Source organism: Mustela nigripes, chromosome 3, assembly GCF_022355385.1.
Source record: "Mustela nigripes isolate SB6536 chromosome 3, MUSNIG.SB6536, whole genome shotgun sequence".
Classification (NCBI taxonomy): domain Eukaryota; kingdom Metazoa; phylum Chordata; class Mammalia; order Carnivora; family Mustelidae; genus Mustela; species Mustela nigripes.
Window position 1 is genome coordinate 74,126,460 of NC_081559.1, and position 15,673 is coordinate 74,142,132.

General features: G+C 38.3%; 1 protein-coding gene across 11 annotated transcripts in view; it reads right to left on the reverse strand.

Annotated features, from left to right (window-relative positions):
* ZNF385B (zinc finger protein 385B) overlaps window positions 1-15,673 on the reverse strand; it is a 400,466-nt gene that overhangs the window by 173,196 nt on the left and 211,597 nt on the right. For 5 of the 11 annotated variants that reach the window (XM_059394258.1, XM_059394257.1, XM_059394259.1 and 2 more), the window contains one exon: window positions 12,869-12,940. The exons of the other annotated variants lie outside the window; for them this stretch is intronic. In XM_059394258.1, the coding sequence (XP_059250241.1) occupies window positions 12,869-12,940 (72 nt within the window). The remainder of the gene's footprint in view (window positions 1-12,868; window positions 12,941-15,673) is intronic. 11 annotated transcript variants of the gene reach the window in all.

The following is a 15,673-nucleotide window of genomic DNA, read 5'->3' on the forward strand; positions in this document are numbered from 1 at the left end:
CAGGTCATGATCCCAGGGTCCTGGGATGGAGCCCCGCATTGGGCTCTCTGCTCAGCAGGGAACCTGCTTCCCTTCCACTCTCTCTGCCTGCCTTTCTGCCTGCCTGTGATCTCTGTCTGTCAAATAAATAAATAAATAAATAAACTGTAGGAGAAACTAATGTAACATCATGTGTCCACTAAATTAAAAAAAAAAGAATTGTAGGAAATCTTGAATTTGGCACCATAAGTTTGTTGTTGGTCACAGTATTGGTGTAGCAGATATGAAACTATATTCTGTGTGCTGCAGGACTGAGGAAATAAGTAAATATATTGCCACTGTGGGTACAAGCTTTGGGAGAATGGAAATGGAAGTATGGAACAGGGGTAGGGAGGAAGGAACCTGCGGTGTTAGAATAAAGTTGATAGCAGTAGCATAGCAGTACTATACCATAGAGCTACAGCAGTGCTCTCCACATATGGGTGTATGTATGTGTACATGTGTATGTGTGCTAGTATCCTTTGAAAGGGCCTAGAACCAATGACACACCAATAGCAATGAGCAAATCTTGTGTCCAGGTCCAAGTTTTAGAACTAGGCCTGATTCCAAAAGGAATGTCCAGAGGCTTCTCTGGACAGGAAAGTCCAAGTTAAGCCTGAAGTATCTAGTTGTGCCATAGAGACTGTGCTCCAACTGATGAGAACACATCAAAAAGGAACAGACACCAGCTCAGAGGGGCCCCCATTGGTAAAATTTGGTATAATGCAAACAGTGATGGGTAATGAAAAGAGTAGATTATGATAATAATGAATTGAAAAAGCATATTCATAAGAACATAGTGTCTCTAAAAATATCTTTTCTTAAGGGGAGAGGAAGGAGAAGAAAGAGCAAAGCAATTCAAATAAATTTAAAAGTAATGATAAAATGGAAAACCAGAATTTACACATGCCTAGCAACAACAAGAGCAGGTAACAGTCATCAGTGGGTACTAAAACCACTAGGTTAAAAAAAAGTGGGGAAGTGGCAGTTCATACAATCTCAAAATATCACTGTACAGATATTTGAGTTAAAAAGGGGAGGAAAAAGTTGCTTGACAATGGAAAAATCATGCAGTTATTCCTTTTACCTTAAAATCACCAATAATGGATACACACTGACATTCTATGTCTCCTGAGGACACAGCATTACCTTGCAGATATCCTGCCAAAAAGGTTTACTATAAATCTAATCATGAGGAAACAATGAAAAACATCCAAAAATGGAGGATATTCTGCACAACTAGACTGGCCCTTCCAGCAATACCAATATTATATAGAACAGCAACACCATCAAAAAAAAAAAAAAAAAAAAAACCTGGAGACCTGTTTAATTTACAGGAAACTAAAAAAAAATAGGATGAATAACACAGCATATAATCCTGGATTAGATCCTCTAGTGAAAAAAGAAGGAAATGATAAAAACAATGTTATTGGGACAACCAGGGAAATATGAGTAGACTCTTACTTAATACTACTCTATCAAGATTGCTCTGTCAGGGGCACCTGGGTGGCTCAGTGGGTTAAGCCTCTGCCCTCAGCTCAAGTCATGATCCCAGTGTCCTGGGATCGAGCCCCACATCGTGGGTGCTCCCCCACCCCTCCCCTCGCTGCCTGCCTCTCTGCCTACTTGTGATCTCTGTCTGTCAAATAAATAAATAAAATCTTTTAAAAAAAAGAATATAAAAAAAAAAAAGATTGCTCTGTCAGCACTCTCGGATATTTTGCAGAGAATGTTCTGGTTTTTAGAATATCCATGCTGAAGCATTTAGAGATGAAGAGTCTTGATGTCCATAATAATTCTCAAATGGTTTGGCATGAGAATATGTATACATACATGCATATTAATGGTATTAATGTATGAGCATAAATATAGGAAACATAAATCCATATTCTATATACTTTAGAGTAAGAGACCTAATACTTGGGGGGAAAAGTTAATATTTAGCAAAGTTAGGTGAGGGGGTATATGGATGTTTCTTGTGCTATTTTTGCAGTTTGATAATGGTTTGAGATTGATCAGAATAAAATGTTGGGGGTTATTACAATGAGAGATATTTGGGTTCAGTTTGAAAATAAAGATCAGCAAATTGCTAAGCGGGAGAATATATTGCTAAGGAGATGATGGATGGCAGAGGAGACAACCACGTCTCTGAAACAGCTCCAGGTGAGCCGTGGAACAGACCGAGTGAACTCACAAGGTTCTGTTTAGTGTTATAATTTGTAAACTATGAAAAACAGAAAGAGGAAAAAATATAAAATAAGGTTGTTACCTTGATTTGAATTTAAATTTTTATTTTTATTTTTTCTTTTTTGTCGGAGGCAGGCCCCTGGCCAGGGCGGCCTCCGCCATTTAAAGATGGCGCCTGGCTAGTTGCCAGGTTAGGATTGCCTCGTGAGACTAAGCGGAACGCCCAAAGAGGAAGTAAACAGCATTGGTTGCTAGCGAAGTTTTTCGTTTAGGTGCGCAGCCTGATTTGCTCCCTGCTGTACCCTGCTCGCTGATTGGTCATGTAAGCGTATATAAGTGTGTAGACTTGCGGAAATAGAGAGAAGAGAGAGAAGATGCATCCGAACCAGGGTTCTTGTCGTCCTTGCGGGGCGAGGGCGATACTTTTTGAACACAGTGATATGATAGCCACGACCTTAGATCAAACTCATAGATTATTTAGTTCAAAGTTCTCTAATTTCTAGTTTAAAAGTTACAAATGCATTCTAGCCATCAAAAGATAGAAGTTAAAGGAAATCTTGTCATTATATATATATATTTTTTAAATATTTTATTAATTTATTTGACAGAGAGAGACACAGTGAGAGAGGGAACACAAGCAGAGGGAGTGGGAGAGGGAGAAGCAGGCTTCCCACCAAACAGGGAACCCGATGCGGGTCTCTATCCCAGAACCCTGGGATCATGACCTGAGCCGAAGGCAGACACTTAACGATGGAGCCACCCAGGCGCCTAATTATATTCTTATTACAGCTTTACTAAACATGAATTTTCTTAAATTCTCTTTGATTTTTTTTTCTTAAGAGATCTGAACCACCTACGTTTAAAATGATTTTTATAATGTGGCTACTGCATGGGAAAGTGATTCTTTTTCCTTATTATATATTATCTGCCTCTTTAGAACTCCAAAATTTCCTTTATGGTCCTTCTCTGGGATCTGATGAACAAGTATGTTCAGTACTATCCATATGCTATAACATTTTATAGTTTTCAATAATATTCCTTTGGGTTTCCAGCTTGAAGAAATGACATCCTAATCCTTTTAATGGGTCTTGCTGTTGGCCACTTCAATATCACCTCACTTATTTCTTTTTTAAAGATTTATTTATTTGAGAGAGAGAGAGTGTGTGTGAAGGGAGAGGCAAAAGGGGAGGAGGAGGAGGGAGAGAATCCTAGGCAGATTCCCCGTTGAGTGGGGAGCCGGAGGCAGGGCTCGATCCCATGATCCTGAAATCATGATCTGAGCCAAAATCAAGAGTCGGTCGCTCAACCAACGGAAATGTCCAGGTGCCCCTCACCTCATTCACTTTTAATTGCCCTTCCTCAATCTTCCCCATGAGTTAGTTCTATTCTCTAGAGGCAGAACAACTCGAAGAGAAGATAATTCTCCAAATATTTAAGTTCCATTCCTGAGACCTTGATTTCCAGTAGTTATTTTTTTTAAAACAAAAGATAAACTTTATCTGCAAATGTAACACAGTTTAAAACTTTGAGGGACAAAATGTCTTTTCTTAAAGTAGAAATGGATTCTTGGAAATTATCATCGTATAACTGTAATTTAGATTTTATCCCCTAAAAGTATTATGTTATACATACATACAGCAAAAATGAACTCACATGGTCTATAAACATTCAGAATTTATTTCTGATACTTTTAATTCTATAATATAATCCTCAGATATAAAGGTTGAGAGGAGTCAAAAATCACTTTATAACCTTCTTATCCCTATAAAGAAATATTGCCAACCAGGGCAAAACGTGTCCAACCCTCACAGTTGGTGAGCCAAAGGAAGGTCAAGCCCTTCCATTTCAGAAGCCACAGTGTAGAACAGTAATCAGAGGCTCTCGGGTCCGGAGATGCTTTCTATGTAGGTGGGAAGAAGGCCTAAGCTGCCAATGGCTACCTGTCCGCATTTATCCTTGGCATGTGTGTGAGCTGCACGTAGCAGCTCCCTTAGCAGCTCTGACAAAGACTCTGAGTTGATTCCAACCTACAAGTTACTGAAAACAGCATCTTGCATGGCTCTATGAAACCATATAAAACTGAAGACTGATTTAGAATGCTAAAACAGTCTGAAAAAAATGTTTGAAGCAAAGACAATGATACTTAGAGATATTATAAGCCGCAAATCCTTTGGGACTACAAAATTATAGTATTGGAACTTAGAGGAACATCAAGAAATTATTTGATCTGGTTTTCTACCTTCAGCCATTTGTAATAGTAAATGTTGTAAGAGAGTAAATAGGATTCTGTTTTGAAGATCTTTAGGGCGTAAGACACAACCTCACTCCTTCTAAGGGTCAGTGATGTTCTTCCCCTTCACCTCTATTTTCTCATGCCTTAACATCCCAATCCTTCTTTTTTCCTCACTTATCCTTGGACCTGTATTCCACAATGATCTTGTTCTTCTTTGAATCAATATGCATCACAATCTATAGGCAGTTCTCCAAATGTGGTCTGAAGACCCCTCGGGGTCAGGAGATATCCCTCAGGGGGTCCATGAAGTCAAAACTATTTTCATAATCCTCAAACATTTTTGAGTGTGCTTTTTTCACCTCGTTGACCTTTGCACTGATGGTGCAAGAACAATAGTGGATAAATCTGCTGATGGCTTAGAAGAGTAAAGGCATTGATACCACACTACACCAGCAGTTCTTGTCTTTACCACTATGATGCACAGTTCAAAAATTTTTTAATCTTAAGACTATCTTTTAAAAAGCAGTAAAAGTGTTTAATTTCAAGAAGTCAACCCTTCCATAAACATCTTTTGAATATTCTCCGTGACAATATTGAAAGTACACATAAAACGTATTTTCTGTATACAATAGTATCATGATTGTCTCAAAAACAAAACACAACACAACCTCTGTGTGATTAAGCTATGAATTGAAATAGCCACTTTTTTTCCTGGAACACCATTTTGGCAGACAAACTATAGTTTCAGACTTGACAATTTGGCAGACTTAACAAAAAAAAGCAGAAGTGAATTGTCAAAAAGAAATTGACAAAATTTTGGGTCAATAATAAAATTAAAAATTTCATGTAAAAACTAATATTTTGGAAAACTAATATTCATCACTGTGAGGTTGCCAGCTTTGGAAGACTTGTCTGATGAGATTGATACTAACATTAATAAATGTGACTTTGGATATTTTTTAAGAAATGTATCAGTATTTGAAAGATTTGCTTATATCAGCAAACCAATATTTTTCAAGTGACTAATGCAGGATCTTACAGAATCATGAATAGTTATAAGATCCATTCAAAGTGGGTAGCCTGGGTAGCTCATTGGGTTAAGCCTCTGCCTTCGGCTCAGGTCATGATATCAGGGTCCTGAGATTGAGTCCCACATCGGGCTCTCTGTTCAGCAGGGAGCCTGATTCCCTTCCTCTCTCTCTGCCTGTCTCTTTGCCTGCGTGTGATCTCTCTCTGTCAAATAAATAAATAAAATCTTAAAAAAAAAGATCCATTCAAAGTATAGAGAGATCATGCATTTCTTATTAACACAGTATGAAAAGCTCACTGATATGGTTTCAGACTCCAATATGGCTACTAATATTTGAAAAATTACCACTTATCAAATTCAAACTGATACCAAATGGAATACCACACAGCACAAAAAAGGAATGAATTATTTATGCATGGGATGACAAGAATAAATCTCAAAGACCTTATGCACCAAGACAGTGAAAGAGGCCAGATTCAAAAAGCTAGGTACTATATGATTCTACTCATGTAAAAGTCTAGAGAAGGCAACTACAGCTATGGAGAACAGCTCACTGGTCACCAAGGGTTAGGGACACACAGAGGGTAAGACTAGAAGGGTTCAGCACAAAAGAGATTTTTAGAGTGATGAAACTGAACTATGATTGTGATTGTACTTATATAAATCTACATATATATTAAAATTTCTAGAACAAAAGAAGTCCATTTTATTCTACGTTAAAAATTAAAAATCTCATAGCACAATGTTAGTTCACAGAAGATACTCAATAATAGCCATATTTATAAGTAGAAAATTCAAAATCCTGAGCACTGTTTTTAAGACACTTACTTAATCTGACTCTTTTACTAGATTCTATAGTTAGAGGTAAAACAAACCCCCCAATACTTCCCTTGATGACACTTAAGCTCAGGTACATTTGGAACTGCTAGTGTTGTGAAAATCATATGAAAGCTCAAATCCTGAAGTTTGCCTCCAGTCCTGCTTCTAACTATAGGAAAGCAGATATAATCCATTCTATCATCACTGTCCTAAATACCACAAAGTTCCATTTGTTAGTGCCACCAGCGTTTGATGAAGGTACTGATGAGCTATTAACTTTTACTGAGTGATTGCTCCCTCTGGGTCTTGGGCCAATACCTATCTATACCCCGTTCTCTCATTTAAATCTCAGAACAATCCTACCAGTGAGGTCAAATCATTCCAAGATCACATAGCTCAGAGTCAGACCACACAATGCACACATGTAGCCACTGTGTGAAGCCAGCCCTCATTCTATGTTATCAAGGCTCAATATTTTCCAAAAATAAGTGTAACAGGAAAACTGCCTTTTATCCTATGTCCTGTAAGTCACAAGTTTTTTTAAACTCCCTTTCAGAGGCACCTGAGTGGCTCAGTGGGTTAAAGCCTCTGCCTTCGGCTCAGGTCATGCATAATACCAGGATTCTGGGTTCAAGCCCTGAGTCGGGCTCTCTGCACAGTGGGAGCCTGCTTCCTCCTCTCTCTTCCTGCCTCTCTGCCTACTTGTGATCTCTGTCAAATAAACAAATAAAATCTTAAAAAAAAAAAAAAGAACTTGGGGCGCCTGGGTGGCTCAATGGGTTAAAGCCTCTGCCTTCGGCTCAGGTCATGATCTCAGGGTCCTGGGATTGAGCCCTGCATCAGGCTCTCTGCTCAGCAGGAAGCCTGCTTCCTCCTCTCTCTCTGCCTGACTCTCTGCCTACTTGTGATCTCCGTGTCTCTAGTAAATAAATAAAATCTTAAAAAAAAAAAAAATGAACTCACTTTCAGAGAATTTTCTATTCTAAACAATTTGATCAAAGATTCATTCTCATTGTGAAAATTCAAATCAAGATGTCAAAATCTCCAAAGATAATTTGGCAACTTTATATTCCTAACATTTTTTGGATTATGGGTGATAGGATTGGGACAGGAGACTAAAATAAAACATGAAGAAAGTCTAACTCCATCATGTGATCAAACAAACCTCGCAATCCCTGGACTTCATCGTACCCTATACTTCCTCCTGTTTTCCTAAAAATTATCCCTTTTAACATCTTTCCTATAAAAGTGTGTTTGAAATGGTAACATAGGATGTCACTGTCCAAACTTCCTGACTTAAAGTCCCATTTTTGTATATTCTGTTACATTTTACATGAACCACATAATTTTTTTAAAGTTTTAAAAGTTTTTAAAAGTTTGTTATGAACTATTTTAAAAATGTAAAGAATGAACTATAATTTCTCATTATTATTTATTGGCAAGGGGATGGCTTCACTGTAGTTTGTGTGATCCTTGTGTGTAATTCCTGTTAGGGAATGAGGTGTCAGAGTTTTAATGGAAGAGAAGTTGGTGAAAAACATTAAAATATGGATGGCCACACGCCCTGTTACCATGTCATTAGATTTACAAAGCAAATGAGAAAACCACCTGACTTCACTGTGGCTCAGCACAGCAGCTGGACAACTTTGGTCACTCTTAGGAGACATGTATCATGACACCCAATCTTACAAAGGAGAAACTCTGACAGCACGGCTGGGAAATGCTAAAATTTTCAGGGCTCTTTCTTATCTGGTTTTCATTCCTAATTCCTGGACTGCTGATAGAGGAAAGCCTTCACTATCAAATAACTCTCTATCTATCTGGGGAAACAGTAATACATATCACAGTCTTTTTTTGGATTCTGACGTACTTAATAATAACAAGAACTAATACTGACTGTGTTCTAGTATCAGGCAAAACCCTAACGGCTTCACATGCACCATTGAATAAGAAGAGGAGTTTTAAGATAGTCCCTGAGTAGTATATTGTTATTCGTGAGACTCAAGCTTTATGGCTCCCCAAACAATTCATGAAGATCCACGCAGTGCCAAAAGCCTGGGAACTGCTTATGCCATCTGAAGAGGCTTCCCTACCCCAACCTGCTGAAACCCCCCTCCTTCATGTAAGTCCTAGCTCAGGTTCTACAGAGCCTCCTCATCAGCCCAGCGTGACATGTGCTGTCCCTTCTTGAAGTCTAGTAGCTCAGGGCTCATGGACAGGTGTCCCTGAAGACCTCTAGGATCAGGCCTGTGCTCCTCTTTCCTAAAGGGGACCGAGAAAGAGAGGCCTTGTGAAACTGTACTTGTAGACATGCTCACCCATGTGCCTTTTCTCTCTGTAGAGGGAACCATGGGTTTCCTTTGATCATTAAAGGGAATCCTAACCTTTGGGGTTTAAAAACCATGTTAGGTCTAATCTAGTCCATCTTCTCTGTCCCATTGCCTTCACCTCAGGTCAGCCGCTTGCCCCTGAACACTGCAATTTTTCTGTCCTGTTCCCCTGCCTTTGCACCCCGCCATACTCCATGTTCCACAATGCTACTAGAGTGATTCTCTATTTTATTTTATTTTTTTTTTAAGATTTTGTTTATTTATTTGACAGAGATCACAAGTAGGCAGAGAGGCAGGCAGAGAGAGAGAGGGGAAAGCAGGCTCTCAGCTGAGCAGAGAGCCCGATGCGGGGCTCCATCCCAGTACCCTGAGACCATGACCTAAGCCAAAGGCAAAGGCTTAACTCACTAAGCCACCCAGGTGCCCCTAGAGTGATCCTTTAAACACTTAATCCTGATGTTATATTCAAGTCTGTGATCTGGTACACACTTCAGAGTGTGTCGAACACAAGAAGTGCTTAGTAAATACCCACCGAAGAAATGGAAGAATGAATAAACAGTATATAGTCTGAGTCCTCAGCCCAGGACCCTGTAATAAACCTCCTTGACTTGCTCCCTGTGACACCCCAAGACCCTGGAACCTATGGGTTTGGGCTGTAAGTGTAATGAGATATATGCTACTGGGCCAAAGGAAAATCACAATCTCCAATCAGTGAAGTGAATACATAACAAAATGTGCTTCTCGTCCAAGTGTCACACATAAAAAGATTACCGTAGCTTGGTTAGGAGGCAAATTTTTTTTTTAAAGATTTTTATTTATTTATTTGAGAGAGAGACAGTGAGAGAGAGCATGAGCGAGGAGAAGGTCAGAGAGTGAAGCGGACTCCCCATGGAGCTGGGAGCCCGATGCGGAACTCGATCCTGGGACTCCAGGATCATGACCTGAGCCGAAGGCAGTCGTCCAACCAACTGAGCCACCCAGGCGTCCCAGGAGGCAAATTTTTTTTGAGTTAATTTATTATCATGGTTTTTAAAGACTTATTTATTTATTTGTTTGTTTATTTTAGAATGGCCAGGGATGTCTTCCTTTGGGGAGAAGATTTCAAAGAGGGGTTACACAAATGAATATACTATTTTAACATATAACCATAGATAATAAGCAAAGCTGTAATCAAGAAGCAGAAAACTGTTAAGGGATTAAAATTTCATACAAACTTTTTTTTTCAGTTGCCAGTATCAGATGTCATAACTTTGACTTTCCGACAGAAACAGACTGCCCATTCTCCAGGTCAGGCTGACACAAACTCATCCTTGCACCCAGAAGCTCAAATTCCCATGTTACATTTTATCTATATGTGAATAGAACACGAAACAGCTGTGAATTTCTATTATAGTCCAGAACAGCCTCCAGAAAAAACTGCCCACATTTCCCAGTTAGCACAAAAGATCCCAGGACACTACACCATGGCTGAAGTCCCTCTAATAGCCTCAAACCCTCAAGTTCCCTGAGCCCCAAAGGACTTTTCTTTTCTCTCCCTTCTTTTTGTGTGCAAGTGTGAAACATCTTCCTGTTTTCTCAATTCTTAGAATCTGCATTTATTGGTTTCTTCCCAGGTGATTTTATGTATATTTTTCTCAACAAAATGCATTAATTTTAAAGAACCCTCAAGTATATTTCCATTTGTAGATGCTGTTACCTTATTTTTTCCCCAGTTTCACTGAGAGACAGTTGACATACATCACTGAATAAGTTTAAATGCTATAGCATGATGGCTTGATTTACATATATTGTGAAACGATTACCACAGTAGGTTCAACTAACATCTCACTTCCTATATAGACCTAAAAAAAAAAAAAAGAAAAGGAAAAAGGAAAAGCTTTCTCCTTGTGATGAGAACTCATAGGATTTACTCTCTTAACAACTTTCCTGTACCTCATGCAGCGATGTTAGCTCTGGTAGTCATGTCATACATTATAGCACTGGTTCTATCATTATAACTGAAGTTTTGTACCTTTTGACCTCTTATGTAGTTTCTACCTTTTGGCTGTTGTAAATGATGTTGCTATAAACATGGGGATAGGGTGCAGACATCTTTTGGAGTATGTATTATTTCCTTTGGATGTATTAAAAGTGAAATTGCTGGATCATACACAGTAGTTCTATTTTAATTTTTTGAGGCTCTTCCATACTGTTTTCATAGGGGGTGCACCAATTTATAATCCCAGCAACAAAGTACAAAGGTTCACTTTTCTCCTCATCTGTGTCAGCATTTATCTCTTGTCTTTTTGATATGGTCATTCTAACAGGTGTGGAGTGACATCTTACTATGGTTTTAATTTATGTTTCCCTAATGAGTAGTTATGTTGATAATCTGTTTATGTACCTGTTGGCTTGGTATAACTTCTTTGAAGAAATGTCTATCCAGGTCCCTAAAGCTCTTTTAATCTTAAAGCCAATTCAAGCCATGTCCAACGTTGAGGCTCCCAGCCTGGAGCTACTCAGAGCTGTCTAGAGCCCCCTGGCTCCTGGTCTGCATACCACAGAGCTAAGTCTTAAGACTTCAAGATCACTGAGGTCCAAATTAGCAAAAAGGTGATCATAGAGCCATAATCTCCTGCTTTAGTGGCTGTGGTATTGAAGTAAGGTTTCCTTCAATAGCAGCTATACCAGACACAGAAAAGGGTAGTTATATAACTGAGAAGATCCCAGGGATGGAGGAAACCAGAATAGGATGTTTAGGTCTACAGAGAATTCATATAAATCTCATTAGTTAAGGACTACCTACATTAAAGAGCTAAAACAAGAGCTAAAAGTATCGATAATCACAGCTGCTGTGTGTTGGGGGGGGGGGGCCAGGGGGGGGGCAGGGAGGTGGAGGCTGAGAGAGAATCAGGAAAGAGAAATGGTCTAAGCTAAAAATACTGGCAGATAATGATTTTTTTTTAATTCATTCTTCATCTTCCTGAATAATTTTTTTTCTAAAGTAATTCGGGTAGAACAAGGTATAGTCCGCATGGGTGATAAGGAGGAAACTTGGTGATTCAGAAGAGGATGTCAGAACAGAACAGGTAAGGACTGGCAGAGGACTATCCAGCATGGGGAATAAAAGCTACAGGAGGGTAACAAAGGTATCCCCACATTGGAACAGTCCAAGAACCTAGTGCTGCAGCCTGAGGAGGGTAAGGAGGGCTTCCACACAGAGGCATGGGGCTCACCCTGCAAATGGGCTCTTGGGCAATGGGTGGGATGAAGAGTACTTCCACATGGAGGGGCTGACTGTGGGTGAGGTTACTGGCAGTCCTGTGGTGTATCACAGCCTACGTAGGGTAAAGAAAGCATGTGTACAAGGAAAAAATGATAGTAGCAATGGGAAATTGGTCACAAAGGAACAGATAAACCAAGTAGATACATTAAAAAATAATTGGACAGTCTGGGTGGCACAGTCGGTTGAGTGTCCCACTCGGTTTTGGCTTGGGTGGTGGTCTTAGGGTCATGAGATCGAGCCTGAGTGGGGCTCTGAGCTCAGCACAGAGTCTGCTTGAGACTCTCTTTCCTGCTCCCCTCTCTCTCTCAAATAAATAAATAAATAAATCTTAAAAAAAAAAAAATCTTGTGGAGAAGTGAGTTAAAAATAGTGAAAGGGAAATACAAAAAATAAATGTAATGTACATGTGTATACACTTGTCTGTGTGTGCATGTATCGCCACATGTATGCTCTGTCCACTGAGAGGACTTGAGACCAACAATATCCCCCAAAGAAGTGAGCACATCTATCACCCAGATCTTGGTTTCTAAATACCATCCACCGAAGAAACTGGGACTCCAGGAGAAAAGGCTGAAATCAGGACTGGGGTAAGGGAAGTACAAGATAAACCTGAAATATCTTACTATGCCACAGAGCAAGGAGGTATCAAAAAATTGTGGGTCTTCTGAGTCATAAGGACACAGGATTCAGCTTGAAAGAACCCTTGTAGCCTAATCTGGGACAATTTACCCATCAAAGTAAATGATAAAGGATTATAACTGAATAAATAAAATGGGAACCATGATGTATATGGATAGAAATAAACAAATGGAGAATCTAATAAGGAATGCGATATTTTTATGGTTTCAAAGTACCTCCCTACAAGATGCTTACTAGTTGTAAATGGGAAGGAAAAGAGTAACTCTGTGGTATAAAAGCTGGGACAACACCAACATTACAAAGAAATTAAAGTGAACATCATCACTAATAGGAGAAATTAACATCACCTGAGACCTGGCAGAATTCAATCAGAGGAACAGAGCATTGACTCCATATTATTCCTGTCCGAAATTCGTAACCTAAAATTAGATGAAACATTTAAAAAATCCAAATTGGTCTATAATTTTCAAGAGTCAAGATCATGAAAATTAAACAAAATAAAACAAAACAACAAAACCACTGGCAAACTATTCCAAGTATAGGAGACTACATAGACACGGTATCTAAATGAAATGAAAGATTTTGAAATAGATCACTTTACTAAAAATAGATTCTTTAACTATTAGGACAACCGCAAAACCTGAATCGTATCTGAAGAGAAGATGTAGAAATACATCTATGTTAAATTTCCCAGTTCTGGTGATTGTATTCTAGGATACTTACTTGTTTATAAAAAATAAATACCAAGATATTCCTGGGAAGTAGGATAACTCACTCAGAAAAACAAATGTTGTTGATATTACATTACACTTTTTCTACGCATTCGATTGTGTTTAAGAATTTTTTTCAATGTCTTTTAAATAAAAATGAGATAAATATATATGTCCTATGGCAAAGTTATAAGATATATGCAATAAAATACTAAATGAAAATATTAAGGTACAGAATATATCATATAATACTACTGTGTGCCTGCAAACATATATATGTATGTTTGTGTGTGTTTTGTTTTAGATTTTTGTTTTGTTTTACTCTGAAACAAAGCACAAAATCCATTAGCAAAGTTTGTTTGGAGGAATGAAGATTAGTGGTTTGGGGGAGAGGAAAGAAAGATTTTACTTTTCATTACATAACTTTCTATATTAGGTTCTCTCATATTATGTTTTAGCTTTAAAATTTTAAAGTTTGGCTGAATAAAATAAAATCAGTACAAAGTAAAATTTTAAAGCATAATTCTGATCATAATATTATTTGTATTTCCCAATACTAGTATCCTTCCTCTAAAATTTGACAAGACTAGCAGAAACAAAAAATATCACCACTGGAGACCCAGTGCTTGGCACAGAACCTGGTACGTAGGTGGCAACAATCACATATTGTTGAACAAATGCATGAACTAGTAATTCATACACATAATCATTACCAGCCATATGATTTCATTATTTGTTTTCTTTTTGAAACAAAGAAGATCTGTATGTATTGTCATGTCTGTAATATATAGGCTTTATTCAAAGTAACAAAGTTCCTCTGAAGACATTACAAGACTAAGAAAGTAGAATGAGAGATCTCAATTGGAAAAGAGCCCAATGTGGGGCTCGATCCCAGGACCCTGGGATCCTGATCTGAGCTGAAGGCAGATACTTAACCAACTGAGCCACCCAGGTGCCCCTGTAATATGTTTTTGAAGAAAGGAGAATGTTTGGAGTATGAGAAAGAAATAGATTGTGATTCCCATTTAGCTCCATTATACTGATGCCCCATGTTTAGGACACCGGTCTAGGAGAATTTTTGCTTGATAAATAGGGTTTCTATATTCAGGCACAAACAGAAAAAAATGAGCATATGTGAGAGAAGGTGACATACATTATTCAAGATAAGGCATGCTGGAAGATAGATAAGAGCCCAAGTAATAGATATTGCTAAATGTTGAAAGGATAATGTAATATCCTTCATGCTTGGGCTTGGTGCACAGGCTGTGGGGTTTGTTGTTGAAAAAGGGATCCCATAACAAACTGTCATTTCGAAAGTGGCATTGTGCCTTTTTCAGTCATTTGGCTGTATCAGTAACTCACATTTATCCCATATACAGTGGGTAATTTATTGCCTTTATCGGAAGTAGAAGAAAAGCCAATCAGTAAGGTGAGGTGGTGAGAAACCAAGACACAAAAGTCTTTTGTGGTTATCTATATAACATTATCAATTTTCTTTGAATCAATATGTCACAGCACAAGACCTGGTTGACTGATAGCTAACCCTTTTCCTGTCTTGCTAGACAGCTAAGCGGCATTAAATCTACTAGACAATTGATACAGTCATACCCTGATAAAAGGTAAGAATTGATTAAGCAAAAAAAGCAGCATAATAGCTATCATCGGTATCAAACATTTGGAAACAATGCCTATTGATTCCCTTTTGTCATTGACATTACTCAGGGAGGAAACCACAAAGACATACATTAATTTAGCTGAATAATATAGGTGAAAGACTTTAATATCTTCAGAGTGCATTTCTGCTCCCAAGATGTTTTACCATTTGAAGAAAATCTGACAAAAGGGTCAAATTATACAAGTTGTCTGCAGAGTTAGGTAACTAACATAGGATAAACTATTTTCCTTATTGAGCTGTAATTGACATACAACATTATATTAACTTCAGGAGTACAATATAATGATGGGAGCATTTGTAAAGATAAATTTATTTTTAAAGTATGTAAGGTAAATTTTGAAACAATATGTTCCACAATGTGTTTTCAGATAAAGAACTTCTAAGTGCAAAGCAATGCATTTAGTGGTTAGTCTGGAACAAAAAACAGTTACTGAGCAAATGTGCTAACAGTGTCCAAACAGTCTGGAAAAATGGGGAAAAGGAGATATTTCTAGATTAATAATTGGACATATTGCTTTGTATTTCGAAGTACTTCAGCTAGAATGTATCTGGAGGCTGAAGAAAAGTGCAACAAACATTATATTATAAAATACAGCTAACATAAGTATAAAAATAAGTTTATACTTTTTCCAGTCTCATGGACACACTGTACTATACAACACATAAACCCCTTAACCTCGGGGCGCCTGGGTGGCTCAGTGGGTTAAGCCTCTGCCTTCAGTTCAGGTCAGGATCCCAGGGTCCTGGGATTGAGCCCCACACTGGGC